The following is a 21,690-nucleotide window of genomic DNA, read 5'->3' as shown; positions in this document are numbered from 1 at the left end:
AGTGGAGCTGCAAGGCCGCCGGTGGCAGCCGGGACCATTTGGGGCGGGGTGCGTGGCCTTATGACACACTTCCGGTGATGTCAGGGGGTGTGGCCTTATGACAAACGTCCGGTGATGTCAGGGGGTGTGGCATATGCTAATGAGTTATGCTAATGAGTTCCCCTAGCTCTTTTTCTACGAAACGACCCCTGAAGATGAGCCATCCCGAACCAGAGACTTTTCATCTCCTGTCGACTTCCCCGCAATATTTGTTTAAAAACTGCTCTGCCACCTTTTTGATTTTAAGTGCCAGCAGCCTGGTTCCTTCTCAGGACAAGTGGAGACCGTCTCTTCTGTAGAGCTCCCTCTTATTCAAAAGAGAATCCCAGTGCCTAACAAACTTGAACCCTTCCCTCTTATACCATCGTCTCATCCAAGCATTGAGACTCCTGATCTGTGCCTGTCTCTCTGACCCTGCACGTGGAACAGGTAGCACTTCCAAGAAGTTGGTAAATTTATTTACAGCTTTACTCTAAAGTTAGTTTTCCCACCTATTTGCATATTGCTTCTCCCCCCGCCCCCTGACAGGAAATGAGAATCAAAACCGTTCTAGAAGAAGGATGGGCCACAATAAACAAGAGCTGATGTTGACTTTGGAAACTTTACACAGTTGAAACTGACTTACTTTCTTTTGAGACTATCTCAGCTAAGAGTGAAATGTCTGAGTATCAATTTCACTCTTAGCTGAGATAGTCTCAAAAGAAAGTAAGTCAGGGTAAGCTATTTAGCAATCTAGACTTCCAGTGCTCCCTCAGTAAGGAAAGCCTACCTGGGTTATGCAGGACAGAAAGTTCTGAAGCAATAAAAATCAGCACGAGTTCCCTCTTTGCACAACACAGTTTTAAAGGTGATGCTCGGAATGGCTATAGACACACTTTCACTGAAAGAGCCCGCCCTGCAGGTTTTGAAGTAGAATATTAAGGTTTTTACCAGAGCTGGTACCTGCTGCCTGCTTCCAATCCTGGGATCCATTTCTGAATTTGCTAGAAGACCCTGGAATTGGAATCTGGCACCTGAAAAGCACAGATCTTTCGTTTCAAATTCCCTCCTCAGTGAGTTACTAGAGTCAGTAGAGGAATGCCTTTCCTCTTGTGAATTATGGACAGTCAAGTCCTCATTTTATCAGTGAGACAAAACAAATAGGACACCAATAGGCCCATTGCAATGACATGATAATCATAGGCATCTAGTTGCATTGTTTTGTCATTTCTTCTGCTAACAGCAAATTGGATGGCTTTAAAAGCTGCACAACAGGCCACCCAGTGCAGCAGGGGGGGGGGGGCTCTGTATACAGAGGAGACTCCAAAGGGATGCAGACAAATATGACTGTGAACTAACCAAAAAAAGGGGGGTGGAACTCCTGATGAGGACTGAAAACACTCCAGAAGGGACAGAATGTTGACAGCAGCAGAGTCAGTTAAATGCAGAGGAGAAACCAGCCTGTCAGGATATTAAAAGCCTTGAGAGGCAGACTGGGAGGGTTTTCAAATTGTCCCTCCTCCCAGCTTGTTCCTTCTAACAACAAACTTGATCATTCCATGGCTATCAGCAGGACAGTGAAATAGGGGCTCACAAAGGAAAAACAGGTATTTCTACATATGCAGGGCACTCCTCTGCTATTCAAAAAATAATTAGTTTATAAATTTAAAAAAGAAAACTTTTTTTTAAAAAATGAGAGGGCTAACAAGTATTGAGTATATTCATTGCCCTCCACAGCCACATAATATTGGGGGCAGTCAGGAATGTATCTCCAAGCATAATCCCACCACACATACTCTCTCTATGATGCTTACACTCTTGAAGTTTAAAGGTTCCCCAGCAGGGACTAATTAGGATCTAAGGGCAATTGCCTTCTCTGTACCTAAGCAACAGTCCCCTTCCCAACCAAGCATATAAACTGCAAAGTGGCCCAGTTATAGTATCCTAGAGTAGGAAGTGAAATTTAGGTTATCATAAGGCACACAGGTTTCCTGGGAGTATGTATCCAGTGCTTTCAAACACGACTTCCAATGGGGAGCTGAGTGCTGTCTAAATAGATTGATAGAACTGGAAAGGAGTCATCACATTGGCATCAATGACACTGGGAAATGTCACTGTGTTGTGGAGGAGGCAGAGATGCCAGGAGCAGTGTTCCCTCTAAGTTGAGTTGGTGTGAGCTAGCTCATAGTTTTTTAGCCTCCAGCTCACAGATTTTTGTCTTGGCTCAGGAAGGAGGGCTCCAGAGCAAACTAATTTATTCAGTAGCCAAATCACTTGCTCACAACTTTAATGCCAGTAGCTCACAAAGTAGAATTTTTGCTCACAAGACTCCACAGCTTAGAAGGAACATTGGCCAGGAGGTAGCATTCTCAAAATTGCCACCAGCTCCACATGCAGGGCCAGCTAGACAGAGGTCTCAACATGTGTATGGGAAAGTGGTGCCGGGATGAATGGTGAAGATTTATTACACACTGGGGGACTTCCTTTGACAAGCCAAGCCAGGACAAAAGAGATGGATTTCACTTGAACCACAAGGGAACCATTCTGCTGGCACTTAATTTCAAAAAGATGGCAGAGAAGCTTTTAAACTAATCCTGGGAGAAAGCTGACCAGAGATGGGGAACCTCTAGTTCAGGACAGTTCAGTCCAAAGGCATAATAGTTGGAATGTGCACCAGGAAAAAAAATGTGATTTTTCAGATCTGAATTTCAAGGGAGGATATAATTATTGTAAGCCACCCTAAACCCACTTGTGAGATAGGGCGGGGTATAAATTAAATTCATGATGATGATGATGATGATGATGATGATGATGATGATGATGATGATGATGATGTATAATCCGGTCCCAAATATCAATCTGGTATTTGGATTCATGTTTTTTTTGGGGGAGGGGGATTCTGAAATTCTTTGGGCCCATTATTCCCTGTGGGGAATATTTTCCCGGAGGGGGGGGGAGCTGGAGTGGCTGTTTTTCAAACAAATGGCACAAAAATGCCATTTGGCTGGTGTGTCCGTCTGGCAAAGAAACCCCAACTTCCAAGTCTCTAGGATCAAGGAATCCAATGTTATGGGTCCCTGAACAAGGTCATTCCAGCCATCGTGCATTGCTTCTTATGGGGGGAAATTCCATGCTTTCTCCGGAGCGAATAAGGCTCATTGGTCCCCAAGCCTTTGGCAGAGTTCCTGTATATGCATGAACACTCTTGATTTGCTAACCTGGTGGTGCTGCTACTTTTGCCTATATGCCAGGAAAACCTCACAGGAAACAGTTTTGCATATCAGACTCCCATGACCTTATCAGATGGAGTCCCAGACTCAGCCCAGACAAGAAATGAATTACGAGAACCCTTGACTTGATGGGAAAGAAATATGAATAATGTGGTATAATTCAGTCAAATGTGTGCTGTGGTTGTCTCAGGGATCACTGGGTACATATGGCTGAAATCAACCATGAAGCAGTAATTAATGTTTCATTCTTGCACTTTGGGTTTTACTTTAATCTATGCTCTGGCAGGTTTAACTATTGTGCTAGATACACAGTTGATTTTCAATGGGCAACATCAGGGGAAGGCCTCAGCCTCTATACCCAGTTGTTGGTCAACTGGGAGAGCTGGTTGGCCAGGGACAGGATGCTGGACTAAATGGCACAGGATGCTGGACTAGATGGACTACTGGTCTGATCCAGCAGGATTCTTCATATGTTCTTAATTTATAAGTCGTAAGAGCCACAAACATCAGCCTACCCTAAGTGGACTACATGAATAGCAACACAGGTATGTTCTAGACTGGGTGGGGGGAGAGAAATGAGAAGAGAGAAAGAAAGGAAGAAGACAGACCTAGGTGCATATAGGAAAAAGTATTTAAGACCTGTTCCACCCTGCCCTCCGAGGGGTTCCCAGCTCCCTGGAGAGGATTTTATTTCACTCTCAGGGTAGCTGTTACCACCACCTGCCTTTTTTAAAGAATGCCCCCGTGGGAGGGACAGGACTCCCAGCTTTCCTTCCAAGGTCTGAGGCCTTGTCTCTGTGTCTCCCGCCACCCAGTGCCTGGCCACCACAGGAACAGATTAATGCCTTGGGCACCTCTGGAGGAATAGCTGCTTGCCAACCCCCCTGGAGACCCTTTTAAAATAGCATGTCCAAAACGGTGGTGGTCTATATGGTACACAGAACTATTTCCAGCATAAAAAGTTTAAAATGCGTATTTAAAAGAAAATGTTTAGAAGCATACCATTAGCACAGCACCAACTGAACAAGGAATACAAAAGAAATTGGTAAAAACACATCCTCTGTTCCTTCCTCTACACATGCCCTATAAAATATATATAGGGCAGGCTCTTTATATAAAATATAGAGCAGGCTCTTTAGCTTAGCTGTTCTAGTTCTCTACAGAGTTACCATTACCTTGAAGCTTGCTCCCAGTTTTCCAGGTGAGCACATGGTCAATATGGCTGCCTCAGGAGTTAAGAGTCCTTTGTTTTCACAGGAATGCAGCATCCCAAAGAAAGAAAGCTACTTCCTGTGGCAAGGAAGTTTATCATCTCTGTTTCCCCTCCCCCTTGACCCAAGTCAGCCCAACTCAAGACATCTTTTCCTGTAGTCTCCAAAAAGTCCCTCCCTTAGCCTCTCTAGAAGTTGACACCCCCAACTCCCTGGTCCTCACTGGGAGGGGAGGGGAGGAGGCTTGACCACCCCTTTGTCTAAATCCACTAGCATTTGTATGAAGGTGGGCTGAGGTACAATTGAACTGACTCCCTCCACTGCCCATAGGGAAAAAAAACCTTTTAAAAAGCCAAGCGGAGGTTTGCTGCTTGCCAGCCTCCCAGGAGAAAGTGCATTTCATCCCAATGATTTTTAAAAATTAAGGGTGAGTTACATTGTTCAGGTTGGAGTTAAATGTGGGCCATGGGTCTGCAGTGATTGACAGCTCCCAGACACAGAGTAAAGCCTGACAGGAGTTTTCCCGTATGCACTATTTAGCTCAGCACTCATCAGGGTAACCATGATGGCCTCCCCATGCCATGGACTCCCGTTCCAGCTGTATCTGAAGAAGTGAGCAGTGACTCAAGAAAGCTCATACCCTGCCACTTATTTTGTTAGTCTTTAAGGTGCTAGTGGACTCTTGCTCTTTTCTACTGCTACAGACAGACGCGGCTACCCATCTTGATCTATCCCCATACCCTGTAAATCAGAAACAACATAACCTACTCTCACCCCTAGCTAATACTCTCTCCCAGTTGCCTGTTCCTAAAAGCTGTAAAATGATATCAGCCTTCAGGCTTCTGCAAATGGGGGTAATTGCAATGCAATTCAGGATAACAGTCGATAATGGAACTAAGTGTTCTTTCACAATTGTATTTCAATTTAGATTGGGAATCTGCCAATTTCCTTTCCTTTCCAAATCAATACAACCATTCTCTCTAGATTTCCCCCCACCACACGTAAGCAAGATAATCAGTTCATTTTTTTGGTAACAACTCTACAGCAGTAAGCGTAGCTCTTACAAACACACATATTGTTCTTATTTGCTGCCTTTTGAAGTAAACAGTTCTATTCCATGACTCATTCATAGCCAGTACAAAAGTTCAGCTTGACATCACCCTACCATGCCTACATTAGAACCACTTTCTTGTACAGGTGCTATGTCTTTTCTCTCTCTCATGTACACTCATTTAGCACAACCAAAGCAGTGATGCCCCCACGTCACCAGTGCATAGGCAATCCTCATTCATCATCTAGAGAAGACCCATGGCTGTGTATGGCAGCTAAATCCAGTCCATAAGGGCTGCTGTCTCAGACATCAGACATCTCACCTGTTGTGGTGAGCAAGATGCCTGGTGTGCTCCAGAGCAGTTAAGGAAGGCACTCACAATGGGCTCAGAAAGGTAACAGGTAGGAGGAGCCAGTGCTTTCCTGGTGCATCAGGAGATTTAAAGGTATATCTCCAATAACCAGCTTGCAAGGTGCAATTCTTACAGTTCACCCGTGACCAAAAAAAAAATTGTGCTAGGAAGTCTGTTCCACAGTGTGCTTGCCCCTTCCCTGGGGCTGCTTCCTTCACAGACACAGGCGAGGAGCATGATTTGAAGAAGCTCACTGGCAAGATACATTGTATATTTCTGTTGTATCATAATGCTTATCTCATGATCTAATTGTCTTCAGGGTAGGGTATATATGACAACTCTAGAGAGTGGAGTTTACTCTTCCACTTCAGAACTGCATTTCTATTGACTGTCAGTTACTATTTAATCATGGGTTACTACGTCCCATGATTTCTATTAGGCAGTGATTCAATTTTATACCGACATCACTGGATCCCTTAATTGTATTTAATATATCACTCCAGGCAGACATTGTGGTTGCTCGATACTGTCTGTGTTCTTTGCCTTGCCTCTTTCCTAACTCTTGGTTTGTCTGTGGATGAGAGGCAAGATTCTTTTCTTTGGTTCACCGTACTTAAAAAAAAAATGTGTACAAATGGATATCTGTTTGCCAAGCCAAAGAAGCGAGATTTGGATTCTTTTCATGACTGGGGAAAATGCATATAATGCAAGTGATGCTTATTTAAAAGAAAAACCTATTGCAGAACTATTCCACAAAGAACACCAATGAACTCCTTGTCTTCAGAAATATAATTATTGCTTGCAGCAATATTTTCAGTGGGTAGGGAAGATGAGGCTTTCTACATTGTTCCCCATGGTTTCCCTCTGGGACACTTTCCCCCTATTGATTCTTCAGAGGTCTCAAACAGACAAATAGAAAAAATCCTGCATTTCCTCCATGTCCAGTTTTTCAATTACAAAGTCTCATCATCTGCTTCTGCCTCTTGTATGGCGATGGAATAGGGGAGGGGACAACCTATCCTCTTAGCCTTCCCCCCCCCAGCTACCTTTTCTCTCTCTCCCACTCACTCAAAGCCTAATACGATTGTTCAGTCTCCTGCTGTCCTCCCACTGGAGGAAATCTCTTCTAAGCCCACTTTTTAAATCCTCAAAGATATTTCTGAAAGAAATGTGATGGTCTTAGGACAAGGCAGTAACATTCCTCTGAGTTATCACACAGATAGCACAGTGCATCGCTTACTGGACCTCTGGGCATTTGTCCAATACCGCAGACTTGTGGAGCACTTAACTTCCATTGTACTTGAAACCAATGAAATTTAAATCTGATTCACTATGTGATCAGTGCCTGTATATATAACCAAATGGTAGAGAAGAGTCAATGGAGTCGAAGCCAGCAATGCAAGTATCTGAATGAACAAATCAGTACACTTAGGCACGTGAGAGATGCCACTAAACCAATACATGTGTACGTAAGTGCTTTCAAATCACAACTGACTTATGGTGATTCCAGCAAGGGGCTTTCAAGGCAAGGGAGAAGCAGAGGTGGGTTTTGCAGTTGCTTGCCTCTACAGAGTCTTCTGTGGTAGCCTCCCCTCCAAGTACAAGCCCTGCTTAGCTTCTGAGATCTGATGAGATTGCGCCTATATACCATACCATTCCACAGCCACCACTAAAACCAACAGGGCTATGAACAGGTACATGGGACTGAATTGATAAGTTCATATGAAGCCGTCCACAGGGATACATTCATATAATTTAAACACTATTTTTTTCTCAGAGTTAGTGCTTCCCATTGTGTCTTCCTGAACTTTTCATCAGTGTACAGTATAGCAGAGTGGTCCATGCCAACATTATTCAACCAGTTGTAGAGAAGTTTTTACAGTATGGAGATCATGCAATATACACCGTTCCTTTAGGCAATGGCCTGTGCTGCTGTTTCATTCAAGAGAGCTACGCCCAGTGTCAAACTGGAATATGTTTTGATTCTAATGCACAAGTCTAATGCCCAAGGTCTTCCAAAGAGTTCCTGTAAATAAATAGGAAATCAACCCTGACTGTTCCCTGGAAGGCCAAATACTGAAGCTGAAGCTCAAATACTTTGGCCACCAAACGAGAAGGGAACACTCACTGGAGAAGACCCTGATGCTGGGAATGACTGAAGGTAAAGAAGAAGGGAACAGCAAAGGATGAGATGGATAGACAGTGTTACTGATGCAATGAACATGAAATTGAGCCAACTCCGGGGGACGACGGAAGACAGGAGGGCCTGGAGTGATGTGGTCTATGGGGTTGCAAAGACTGAACAACAATAACAACAAAGTTAAGTATTGCCCTCACCTGGATGGTCCAGGCTACCCTGATCTTGTCAGATCTCAGACGTTAAGCAGGGCTGGGCTGGTTAGTACTCAGATGGGAGACCACCAAGGAAGTCCAGGGTTGCTATGCAGAGGCAGGCAATGGCAAACCACCTCTGTTCAACTCTTGCCTTGGAAATCCAATGGGTTCACTGTAAATTGGCTGCGACTTGATGGCATTTTCCACTACCAGTTAAGCGCAATGGTTTCTCTGACTGACTGCTGTTGCTACAAACACAGTGCTTCTCACCTGACTCTGGCCACTGTGGCATATAACAGGGAAAGGCTAATTTTAAAGCTGAAAGACTGGAAGTCTAAATCTATTTTTCATTCCATTCAATGGAATGAGACATCTACATAAATAGCCAAAGCATAAACAACTTACAATTTCCAGCCAATCAGATTGCAAATATTTTATTTTCCCCATAATATCGAACTGTGTAAACATTTCCCATTGGCTAAACTGGAATCAGAAATCCATCGACAGTTTCCAATAGAACACAGTCCAGGGAAAGAAAATTGCAATCTGTTCTGTGGAGGGGGGGGGGAATAATCACTCTTTTCTTCCAGGGAAGTGTCTTTTTGCTTCACCAAAGTGTCTTTCATTTCTGGTGTCTGCTGCCCATCGGACAGAGGATGTTGAAGGGAGCGCTGCTCTGTCCATCTCATCTTCAGAACTGTTGTACAGAATATCATTTTCAAGCATTGCATTCAGCTGAGGCTTTGGGGGTAAAAGTGGTTTTTCTACCACAAACATGTTAGTCGACTGGTTTGTTCTTCGTTTGTGACCTGTAAATCCAGCTGGTCCAGCTCTTGAGTCTAGCTGCTGCAGTGGAAGCATTTCCTGCTGTTGCCACTTTTTTGGACAGGACCCTGACCGAGGTCGTGAGCTTAATGTAATGAACACAGACTCCGAGTCACTGCTGTCGTCACCTGGATTCAGATAGAAGTGATTAGTACAAGAAGAGACTATCCAGAGGGTAAATTACAGCACTTTCACCTCCTCCTTCACAGAGTCTCTTATCAAGTGTAAATAGGTCATTTATTAATCAGCAACCATATCATCATATGGGAAACAAATTTGCTCTCTCCAATGGCTCGTGCAAAATTGATGTAATACTGGTAAAGCAGATATAATTAGAACAAATCTATGCAGCTAAAAGAGGCCACCTTGGGATCATCTCACACATTACACAGAAGTAAATCTGGGTTTGCCGCTATGTTCACCGGGAGGCTGTATCTAATCCTGGCTCTGTGAGGATAGTATGCATGCAAACATGTTTCATGCATATATATTTTACGCATTTTAGAATCTGAGAATCACACTTAAACAAAGTAAAATATGAAATGTCCTTAAGGCAAGTTTCTGGTCCTCGGGGTTATGGAGACAAATGTGAAAACGTCCCCTATTGCCCTCCTTGTACCAGAGTTTTCACTTTTACCAGTTCTCCTGGGAAGAGGCGGAATCCAGATTCAGTTTATTGAATTCAAAGGAAGCACTTAAAATATCTTGAGTGCAATATGTGGATATTCTATGGGGTATGAACTGACCTCCCTTATAACATGGAGAAAGAGCACTCACAGTTAACCCTGAGCTCCCCATTTGTAAAGGAGATAGTCATATCCTAAATTAACCAACATACCACAGTGTAGTCATGTCCAGACCCAGACAAGTTTGCCACTTTTGGTTCCTGCAGTTTTAACAGCTGCCTGACAGGCAGCAGGTGAAGCTAAATATGTTTATGTCAACAGAACAAAGTTGGAGTCCAGTGGCACCTTTAAGACCAACAAAGTTTAATTCTGGGTGTAAGCTTCCATGTGCATGCACACGTCTTCAGATATATTGAAACAGATTTCCTCAGGCCTTACATATGGGGGGGGGGTGTCAGTTGCCAGGAAAGGCTGGTTAGAGTCAAGATGCATAAGTAACTGAGCGATAAACTGAGATTGGCTTAAAGCAGTTGTTAAGACCTGAGAATGGCAGTAGATTAGCATGCACATAAAAGAGTTAATAAACAGATGTGAGAACTAAGTTTGAGCCCAATGTATCTGATGAAATGGGCATGCACACAAAAGCTTATACCCAGAATAAAATTTTGTTAGTCTTCAAACTTTGGACTCAAACTTTTTTCTGTTCAGATCAACACGGCTACCCACCTGAATCTATGTTTATGTCAAGCTTCTGTCACTGCACAAGAGCAGGACTAGTGAACAAGTGTGAGAGCACCACACTAGAGAGTAGTGGCTGGACTGTCAGACTAGGAATTGGGAAAGCCAGGTCTGAATCCCCACTCTGTCCATCACAAACTCTCAGCCTAACCTACCTCACAGGGTTGTTGTACAGATAAAATGGAGGAGGGGAGCATGATAAAAAAAACTCTGGCTTTGGACTAGACTCTGATTATGCTCACTCTCTCTGCCATCCTTGCTGTGACACCCACTCCCTGGGAGGGCTGAGACACTACACTCAAATCCTATTAACTTCCCAGTCATCAGGTGGTTTTTTCCATTTCACCAGAGCTGCCTAAATTCTCTAGAGTCCCCCCTCACTCTTCTTATCTAGGAGCTGCCTCCTGTTTTGCCTGACAGAGATCCTGTGCATTTGACGGGGTGGAGGGACAGATACAAGCCCTATGGCACCTCAGTTCACATACACTGAGCTTTATGCGTTGCCATTCAACTGCCTGAAAGAGACACAGGTGGTTCCAAAGCCTGGCTTTTAGTCATGCCACAAGGAAATGAGCCAAGTCAGGCAACCAACATGTGCAAAGCTGGCAATTATCACAGCAAGGGATGTAGCTAGTATCACTATCTAGGATCCCTATTATACGCATTACATCATGAAACCACTGAGTTACGGCATTCAATCACATTACAGTTTTCTAGTTCAGTTATTTCATTAGATAACTGTTTTGGTTGCCACTGAAAAACAGGAGGGGTCTCAGGTCACCTGTAATTAATAGGGTTGCAAAGGTCCAGGTGACAGACCTGTGACCAAATCATGTTCGTTTCAGGTCCCTTCGGGTGTCAGAGGGCAAGTTACAGCTACAAAGGCATTTCTGGCCACTTAGAGCAGGTCTGCCTAACATTCAAATCATATAGTCAACCACTTGTTATTAAAAATTATGAAACAGGTTGAAAAAAATTATCTAGACACGATCTTCCAGGCACCACAAAAACATCAGCGTCCAGGCACAGGATGCCGTTTTCTCACATTCCTTTCCATTTCTGCAGGCCCTTCTTATCTGTGCTAAGATCATTTCCAGAGTTGCAGGACTCTCATAGAGGAATACCTGTGTGGGTTCTGGGGGTTGGAGTGAAGCAGGATGAGGGATGGAAATGCCCCTCTTTCATCAGCACAGCTCCAATGAGGGAAGAGACGATGTCTGTCCTTTGTCCCTCTTCACACAAGCCTCGCTGCCCCAACCCATTTATTTATTTATTTATATTTTAAATTCCTGGATCGCCCAATCCTTGAATGCACCGAGCTCTGGGCGATTTACAACAGATTAAAAACATCATCATAACATTATTAAAAACAACATTAAGACCTTAAAATCATCAGTCAGTCAATCCCAATATAGTAGTCTCCAGATGGGGTCCATAATTAATGTAAAGCTCACTCTGGTCCGTTCTTCTATCCCATGGGCAGGTTAAGGAGGAGGCTGAAGGATGTAAGATGGAAGAAAAGAGGAGGGTGCCAGCTATGGTGGAAAACCATTGCTGTCCTCAACCAAAAGCCTGGCGGAACATCCCTGTCTTACAGGCCTTGAAGAATTACATTAGATCCCACAGGGCATCAAGGACCACGCCCAAACTCTTGACGGATTGCTCCGGTGTTAGTGGCACCCCATCTAGAGTGGGAGATCTATGCCCCAGCCCTGAAACCCCACCACCACCACAGAACCTCCATCTTCATCTGATTCAGTGAGGCTATTCCATCCTGTGGGTCCCACACCGCGGAGAATGGTCTTTCCCGGCACCAGAAGGGGTTTCAGGAATGAGGGGAAACACTGTGTGACTTCCATGCACGGATGGTTGAACACAAGCCACCAGAACGACCTCAGAGTTTATCTTCTCACTGTGCTTGCATTAAAGGGATATCAAGTCTTAAAGTCTAGAGTTGATTTCTAAGGACCATGAGAAGCAAGAAAAGAAGTGGAAAAAAGCTTTCTCTCCTTCACTGAATCCCCATGCCGGGAAAAGCATCCCCTGCTTCTTTCTGCTCATCATGCAGCTTTAAATGACACTTTGGCTGCATCAACACATTGTTAGACATTGTCCTATGGTTACCGTCAGCTGCAACTGAGTTGTCTTGTCCACCCTGGAAAATCCAGTTGCAAACCATTTCTATAGTGCAATGATAGTGAAACATTCCCCAATGTGCGGATGCAGGCCTTTTAAAAAGATGGCAGTTCTACTACCCCAGTCATGTTTGGTTTCCAGAGACTTAGGCACAAACTCAGCTGCCCTGCTGATTCTCTTTTACGGAAGAAAGAAATGGAGGCAGGGGGTTAAAGGCTATCACTGTGAAGAGCAGGAGCGTGAGAATGTGCTAAACAAAAGCTGGCCCTGATTCAAAACCACTGGCAATCTGACAAGCAATATGAAGCACAGCGAAAATTACAGCATCAGCTTGTGGCTTGTCTTTCATTGCTTTGCTGGAAGGACAAGGGCGTGAGAATGGGGTGCTTTACCAGGGTGTGGGGCTCCAAGAGGGCCAAATATAGTCTGCAGGCATATTACCGTGTTCTATTTATGTCACACACATTTTTAAAAACAACTCTTAAGAAGAGAAGTGGCCATGCCAAATCAGACTGTGGGCCGTATTCCTAGCTCCAGTATGACCAATCAATTGCCACAGGGCAGCCCACAAGCAGGCCACAGTCTCATTTGATTGCTTACAGGAGAGTATGGGAGATTGTACTTGTCCAAATGATACTTGGGCCATGTGCAAAAGTCTTACCTGTTGACTCATAAGTCCTGGCTTCCCTTCTGGCTGGCCGAGGGTTGCCATGGGGGAGAGACAAATAGCGCATGTTTCGTAGAGCAGCCTGTGGACAAAGAAAAGCATCCGGGGAGTTAAGAGCAGGGGAAGTGTTAGTGATTCTGGGGGCCCAGGATGAGGCCAAGAATCACTGCCGCCCCCACCAAGCCCCCAGCTTTGGACAACCAAGGCATGGCCCTCTCCTCAAGCAAGCTAGGCAGAAGTCCCAGATGGAGCAGGTGCAAGCAATGGACCAAGGCCAACCCCACTTAAGGGATCTCTGACAAGGCCTTAGGAAGCAACATCAGCTCATACTGAACACCCCAAGGTTCCATTTTGCAGCAGAACCTGCAGATGGCTGCATCAGTCCAGGCTGAAGTTACAGGCAGCCATTTCTACTTTACAGCTGACTATTAAAGGAACAGAACCAAGTTTGAGTCCAGTAGCACCTTTAAGACCAACAAAGTTTAATTCTGGGTATAAGCTTTCGTGTGCATGCAGTGTGCATACACAAGAAAGCTTATGCCCAGAATTAAACTTTGTTGGTCTTAAAGGTGCCACTGGACTCAAACTTGGTTCTGTTGGTTCAGACCAACAGAGCTACCCACCTGACTTTATAATAAAGGAACACTTCTTCCCAAAATGCTTATTGTGGGAACATGTCTTAATCAATGCTCCCTGTAAGCTGTGGAGTCTTGTGAGCAAAAATTCCACTTTGTAAGCTACTGGCATTAAAGTTGCCAGCGAGCAATTTGGCTACTGCATAAATTAGTTTGCTCTGGAGCCATCCTTCCTGAGCTAAGACAAAAATCTGTGAGCCAGAGGCTACAAAACTGTGAGCTATCTCACACGAATTCAGCTTAGAGGGAACACTGGTCTTAATACAAATTCACTATGATTAGAATAGAATTGGTGGGGCTAGAATGGGAGGCGCTAGGTTACTATGGGACAGGTCTGGTGGATGGAAATGCTGGCTGCATCTTCATGGGAAGAAAGTTCATAAAGAATTAAAACTGATTCCTCTTTGTTGCAGACCTGACTTCATAAAACCTGGCCACCCAAGTTTGGAGTTGCAGGGGATGGATTTTCCACTAAGATCAAAGTGACAAGATGTAGCTAAGAGCTTGAGAATTATGTTTTGTGTGACTTCCTGCCCATAGCGTGTGAAAGGCTGGCATTTAAGGGAGAGGCTGGACACAATGATACATTTGATTTAGGTATTATTGCAACTTTTTACAAGGGCCTTACATAATAGACTGCTACTCACGCTAGTAAACAAAGCAGCTATTCTCAGGCATAAAAAACCAGGCGAAAAAGAGAGGTGCCCTGGAAAAGATATATCTTTGTCTCTCACGGTTGTGAAAAGCACCTGAATAATCACAATCAAAAGGTGGTGTTTTCCCATTATGTCTTCCCTCAGTAGAGACTGAAAGGTCAAACAGGATGAAGTAAGGAACTAGCGTAACTCTTGAAAACATACAAATAAGTTGTGAACTGATGATGCCCGTTGACTGTTACCATGAATGCATTCGAATCAGAATTGGCCAACAGTTAGGGCACAACTCTGCAACTGAGTATAGCACATGGTGTATTAGTAGCATCGTTAAGAAAACCATTTCTGCTAAAATGAAATTTACAATGAAATTTGGGTCTCCAGGGTATGTTTCAGAACTGTAAAGAGTTTCAGACTTAGAGACAAGTTAACTATAACATTGTCTGTGTACTTATATTTCACCGGATATAAATACTGAGGTCTTTAAGGTGCGCATATGGTCGCAGCACATGGTGACTTTGGACAAAATGCACAAGCACTACTGTAGTTATGCAGCACTCTGGTCTACAGAACCCACAGTGCACTATCACTGTGAGTAAAGGACAGCTTGTCCAACCACGGAGGATCTCTGACTGAGGCAAGAATAGGTAAATAAAGGGGGGGGGAAAACAGGCCACACTAAAGCCAATACAGCCTATAGATTTTAGTATTGATCTATGCCTTGGCAAAAGAGTTTTCAGAGAGGAACACCTACTGAGACGTCTTCACAGGCCTCTTTTCAATAAATGTTGCAGGCTATATTTCTTCTACTTTTCCCTCCTTAGCTTTCTCTCACTTCTTCAGCTTCTTGAGAAAAACAGGTTCTATATTTTAATTTCCTGTTCCTTGATTATATCACAGTCTTGGCTTCCCCTATCTTTATAAACGTGTACACAATGTAAGACTAAAGATATATTTCATGAAGTTAATTGGCTGGAAGCTTCAGCAGACTAATAGCAGTCAACCCCGGTGCTTTTTTCAGACGTTTCGTTTGACTACATATATTAAGAAAGACTGTTTTCTACCTACCAGAGAAAAGGGGCTTTTAACGTTTGAGGTTTATGAAGGGGGAATGTCCCCCTTTTCCAACTACCTCACACCATTCTGAGGACTTTTAGAAAACTGTGGGGGTGGGTTAAAGGGAGAGGAGAGCTTTCAAGAGTGAGCATTTCTTGCTATGCAGCATACTAATCACCTATATGTTAGCCACACACATGGGGGGGGGAACCAACAATGAAGAGAATCCTGGCAAATCTATCTCTTCATTAGCACAAAGAAATGTTATTCTGCTACAATGCAGAATCAAGGCTTGAGGAATGGGATTCACAAAGGATAAAAATGCTCCATGGCCCAAGCCTACACTGGTTACAAGTGGCCTTTGTATCTGTAGACAATCCAGCTATTTCAGTGGTTCAATTCCAGGAATACCACAGCGTGTATAATAGCTACCTGCCCTCCCCAGGGTAGGCTGTTTCCTTTCTTCATGGGCTGCCTCTGACTGTGTTGGCGTCGGATGAAGATTTCTTTTGCTTGTTCCTGATTTGTGTCATTGGCAAGACTGTGTCTATTGTATGACAGTGTCTGAAATGAAAAACACATTTTTATATATTCATCCTAATAATAGCAAAGTCAGCCAAAAATGAAGATACTTAAATTTGTTGAAAAGAGCTGTGACCAGACAAGACGGATCTTTCTACAGACCTGAAAAAATGACCCAGGTTTGCAGAAAAATCTGAAACCTAAAAAATTACATCGAAACCTTTAAAAAACCCACAAATGGTAAAAGGAATACCTGTTACTTTAAGAAATGGAAACCATCAGTGGCAGTTGCTATGCAACCACAACATTCTAGGCTTGATTTCTGTCAGTAAAAGGCAGGGGAGAAGGCAGGGCACTTTTCAGGACTGTTTTGGCCTGTTTTGGCCTTTGAGGGAGGACTCATCAGAACCAGAACCAGCAGCAACCATCACTCACCTAGGCCTGGCTGCTTGCTAGTGTTTAACAGAAGCTACCCTATGAAAACCAGAGTGGTGTAGCAGTTAAAGTAGGGGTGTCAAACATGTGGCCTGGGGGCTGGATCAGGCCCCTGGAGGGCTTCTGTCAGGCCCACAGTGGAACTGGCTGTCTTTTGCTTCTTCTTCCAGTTCTGCTACTGCTGCATCATTGTAGGTTTGCAGCTTACAGATACACACCTGAACAGCATACTCAAGATTGCAACAGCACAGACATTTTGATGTAATAATTCAGGGCAAGAGGTGTCAGTTATCAGACACCGTTAAATAAACAAAATATTGCAAGAGTGCTAATGTTTTAAGCATGTTTTTAAGTTAAAAAAAACCCCTTTGTGTTTGTGTCCTTTATAAAGTTTATATCTCTGCTACCTGGTATTACTCTGCTACCTGAGCCCGCTTTGCGAGGAGGGCGGGGTATAAATTTGATAATAAATAAATAAATAAATTGCATTTTATGACACACATGGCCCGGCCCAACAAGGTCTCATTTATGTCAGATCCAGCCCTCATATCAAACGAGTCTGACACCCCTGAGTTAGAGCTTCAGAGCAGGGTCTGAACACCACTCTGTTATGGAAGCTCAGTAGGTGATGTTCTGCCAGTCACACACTTTCAGCTTAACCTCCCTCACAGGACTGAGCCCCAGGTGGGACTGGGGCAAGTGGTGGCAGCCACCATCAGGCCAGTCACTCAAACCCCAGATGGAGCAGGCATGAGCAGCTGTTGATGCAAGCAGGTGGCCTAGCCCCGGATGGAACCAAGGCCTAGCCCCGGATGGAACCCTTGAATTAACGGGGGGGATGGGGATAGGTGGCCTAGCCCCGGATGGAACCAAGGCAGGGGGGATGGGGACAGTTCTGCCTCCCAGTCTGGGACGGTGAGCAGCTAACCCAGTTTCCTATTGGTGAAGACTACCCTTGCCTCTCTTAACTGTTCCTTATTCTTAAAAACAACAACAAGTAATCTGGCACAGTCTAAAAGCTAAACAGATGCATTCTGGGTTTGAGCTTTCATAGTCTTGAACTGATTTCATCAGATAAAGGAAGCAGTTTGGGAACTTGTTAGGTCAGATAAACCAGCATTGTGCAGTCAGACCAAAGGACAAGAAACACAATACATGCTCTCGTCAGAAAAAATTGTGTCCCAGTACTGTTGACACCTAGGGACAGAGATGAACTCTAAGCCTCAGTGGGACCAGGTAGTCCCAGGTCAACCACATCACATACTGTTCAGTTTGCATCAGCTGAATCTATAAACATAACCACTGCACAGGGAAAATTACTTTTCATAAAAAGACAGCGACAATCCTTTTTCATACTTGAGCAATTTTAACAGCCCTCAGGGTGGCTCACCCTTTAAACACCATTGCTGTGGGTTACACTCTTGTTTCTCATAACAAACATCTGACATGTACATGATGTGTGCGCATATTTAGACACCTGTATCCCTGTGCCTGAGAGCCATAACTAGGCCAGTGTTCCCTGAGACCTGTATGTTGTGGGGATGTGGATAACAAACAGAAATCATTTACCATTCACAAAACTGGTATGAGTTAAACTGCCATGATGAGATACTCATATCTTTTGTTAAGATTTTCAGAATCAAATATTGGTGGGGAGGGTTGGACTTTCTACCTTGAACATGAATTTTGTCCAAAGTTATCACAGATCTCAGTTTCTGTAAATGAGGTCTTGCAAGTTGGAACTCCCAGGCAATCCTTTGGGACTGCATAACAACCAAAACTTGCTTTATTTTAGCATTCACATTCTAAAAGCTAGGAGTGTCTGCCACCTAGCGTGAGTTCCTGCTGTCTGCAGTGTAAATCACAGACTAGTGCTGATGCCTCTGGCTTTATGTGCTATGGGGAAGACATGCAACAAGTACAATCTCAAGTTATGTCAGTAAAAAGCACACACTCACTAAGGATCTGGGCCCTTGATATCCCCTAAAGCTGTTCCAAAGCTCAGTTGCAACCAGCAATGCTTTCATTTCTGTGTTCACTGCCTGTTGCTAAGGTCTGAAGGAATGCTAACATGCTCTTTTGTTCTCTAGCTATAGAACTTGTTACCTGAATCAAAAACTCACCCTTTGCCTCACTTGGTACAGATTATGTGCCAGCATATTCCGCATGGACTCCACCTCTTCAGGTGAAAGTCTTTGTGTCCTCCGATTTCTATCAACCCTGCAAACAGAACGGGAAGGCAAACATTGCATTGACTCAATCAAATGACCAGCAGTTACTCCTACAAAGTGGTTCTGTACACAGGATAGTATTAGTATAATTTGGGTTTGTATAGGATACTTATTAACATGGGAACATAAGGACTTGCTCATAAATCAAAGGAGCAAACACTTAGCTTCTCTGTTGTAGGGGTGTGTGTATGTGTGAATTTTTGAATGAACAGGTGCAATTTCATTACTTTAGCCATTGGCTATGAGATGTCATCAAGGCTAAAAAGAAAACGTTTAGAACAAGTTAAAACAAATGGGAAAGTAAAATAGGATAATCTATATCAATATATCTAATAGTCAACATTGTCCCATCTTTGAATCCTGGCTATGTACAATGGACATTTCCCTGCAAACTCAAGGGACCCTCCAGGTTTGCAGAAAAGTATAAAACCAGGGGGGAAAGGGAAGGGGTGAAATCCACCACCACCCCATATAGAGAAGCACTGTCTGCACACACTAAGATAAGGTACCTCCATTGGAGCGGCTGTCCCATGGCAGAGTCAGCAGCCCTACAGGTTAGGGTTGCCAGGCCCCCCTGGCCACCAGTGGGGGATGGAGGAATAGGGTTGTCAAATCCAGGTTGGGAAACTCCATGAGATTTGGGGCAGGGACCTTAGTGGAGTACAATGCCACAGAGTCCACCCTCCAAAGCAGCCATTTTCTCCAGGGGAACTGATCTCTGTAATCTGGAGATGAGCTGTAATTCTGGGGATCCCCAGATCCCACCTGGAGGCTGGCATCTCTACTACTGGTGGGGAGGGGAAATTGGCAGGGTGGGGAGGGGTGGCTGGGCAGATGGGAGGGCACAGCAGCCAGAATGGATGCAGGAGAAGCCAGGTACGAGGGAGAAGAGCTGCTTCCGCTTCCCCAACTGTTTAAGCAGTGTGGGCTGCCACCACCCAAAGGGGCAGGTGGGGGAGGGAAGGGGGCAGCCAAGACAGGCCAGCAGCACCAGTGCTTCAGCAGGCCAAGCTGCCTGGCTAGCCTGCTGCCAATTAATGAGGAGGGAGGGAGATAGGGGAATGGAAGGGGAGCAGCCACGAGCAGAGCAGACAGCCTGGCAGGCTGGCCCAGCAGGCAAGGGGCAGGCAGCACGGCTCTTTAGTAGAAACCTGAAAACAGTCCCAGGTTTGCAGAAAAATTTGAAGTCTTAAAAAAAAATTGGGGATTTATCTCCCTCGAATAATAGAAGCAGTATCCGTACCTTTAAGAGCAAATGCCACCTGCAGTGGCAATCGTGGGAGTCACTAGGGTGCAAATGATAACATTATTACCTTGGTTTCTATCACTAAAAGGCACTGCCTTTTCAAGGGCTATTTTGGCCTTTGAGGGAGGACTCATCGGGGCCAGACCCAGCAGCAACCACTGATGACTTGCTGTCATGAAACTTGCATGACTCACTGAGGCCCAGCTATTGTTACTGTATGACACCAGTCACCATATGAAAGCCAGCAGTACATCACTTTCAGGGAAAACCTGAACGTGATATCAGTCCATTCTAGGAATTGCAGGAAACTATGGTTTTACCACAGAGTTTCTGATGATTCCTAGAGAGGCTTATGACCCCAGAAGTGACATTATGTTGTCACGGCCAGCACCCCACCATGACCCCCCCCCCCCAAAACCACTCGTTGTGTTTGTTTTTTAGTGTTGTATTTTGTCACGGCCAGCACCCAACCATGACCCCCCCCCCCGCCCCGAATCCACTGGGGACAAAAGTGGGATATAAATAAGGTAAATAAATAACAAATACATCTGATGATGGAAGAAGAAGTATAAATTTATTTGCTCAGGGTGGTAATAAGGCACACTGTCCACAAACCAAGCTTTTAGACTGCAATCCTGCACAATGCACAGGACTGGAGTCTAAAAGCTTGGTTTACCTTACACATGGCCAGTCATGGCTCTCTGACAAGTTATACTTGGGCAATAATTGAGAGAAAGTCCCCTGGAACCCTGCGGGATTTGTGTCTGAAAAAACACATATACAATTAGAGATGATATAGTATTGAGAACCCAAATACAACAGTCTGCATCTATCTTTACAAAGGGTTCTTTATGTAAACTGTTATTCCTTCTTTTTGCTGTGTATTAATTAATTTAAGGACAGGAGAAGGCATATGTTCCATGTATGGGGTAAAACCTGGGAATTATGGCCAGTAAAATATATTGGATAGACATCAGCATTGACAAGAGTAAAATATTTACCCAGCCATAGCAGGTGCACCACCATATAAAAGTGATCATGGGAATCAGCCCTGCTAAAGCATTCACATGTTGTCTTTGACACAGGAACAATACTAAATATTCTAGTGCCCACACTCATGCAGATAATGTACAATATGGGGGGTTCACAGGTGCAGCCAATAGAACTGGCTGTAACTTTTATAGCTACCAAGTTTGTGGGAACTGCTGCCCAATATATCCATAACTGGCTGGTTCACATGTTAATGTAATAGTGCATAGCCAAGTGTAGTTAGAACTGCTCACTTGTGTATACCATTACTTAATCATCTAGTTCTCTAGACATTCTACTCATGCACATTTAGTTTCAGGTAAACAATGAACAATTGTAGAAACATTATGAAGGCTATTTGCTATAATGGTAAGATACAAATATAAAAACTGAAAAGCCTTTTTCATGGAGTTAGCTATTAACTGAGCAGGCTGATAAACAGTGAGCATATCTGCTTAAGGGAGGCGGGACACAGTTTCTGTTTATTAAGTCCACACCTTTTCCAGTTTTATTTCACCTTGTACCACATAAGATACAAACCTGTTTCCAAATAAAACAAAGTCACCTTGTTAGCAACCCAATAAAATTATGTTTATTGAAAACTTTCCCCCAGTCATTACTCTCTGAAGTTAAATACTAGTTTTAGTACATGTGTTTTTATTTGCATTTTTAAAAGAATTGTTTCTGTGATAATG

The 21,690-nt window shown here is 44.0% G+C and overlaps 1 protein-coding gene across 1 annotated transcript in view; it reads right to left on the bottom strand.

Annotated features, from left to right (window-relative positions):
* Positions 1-8,762: 8,762 nt before the first annotated feature.
* Positions 8,763-21,690, bottom strand: part of SLC9A4 (solute carrier family 9, subfamily A (NHE4, cation proton antiporter 4), member 4) — a 39,536-nt gene continuing 26,608 nt past the window's right edge. The window contains exons 9-12 of the mRNA XM_015410910.1: positions 18,613-18,709; positions 15,965-16,096; positions 13,183-13,270; positions 8,763-9,149 (exon numbers count right to left, since the gene is read on the bottom strand). Of these exons, the coding sequence (XP_015266396.1) occupies positions 8,770-9,149; positions 13,183-13,270; positions 15,965-16,096; positions 18,613-18,709 (697 nt within the window). The 3' untranslated portion in view covers positions 8,763-8,769. The remainder of the gene's footprint in view (positions 9,150-13,182; positions 13,271-15,964; positions 16,097-18,612; positions 18,710-21,690) is intronic.

This window comes from Gekko japonicus, unplaced genomic scaffold (assembly GCF_001447785.1).
Source record: "Gekko japonicus isolate JY-2015 unplaced genomic scaffold, Gekko_japonicus_V1.1 scaffold353, whole genome shotgun sequence".
NCBI lineage: Eukaryota > Metazoa > Chordata > Lepidosauria > Squamata > Gekkonidae > Gekko > Gekko japonicus.
Note: the sequence above shows the minus strand (reverse complement) of the source record. Positions and strands in the feature narration are given on the sequence as shown.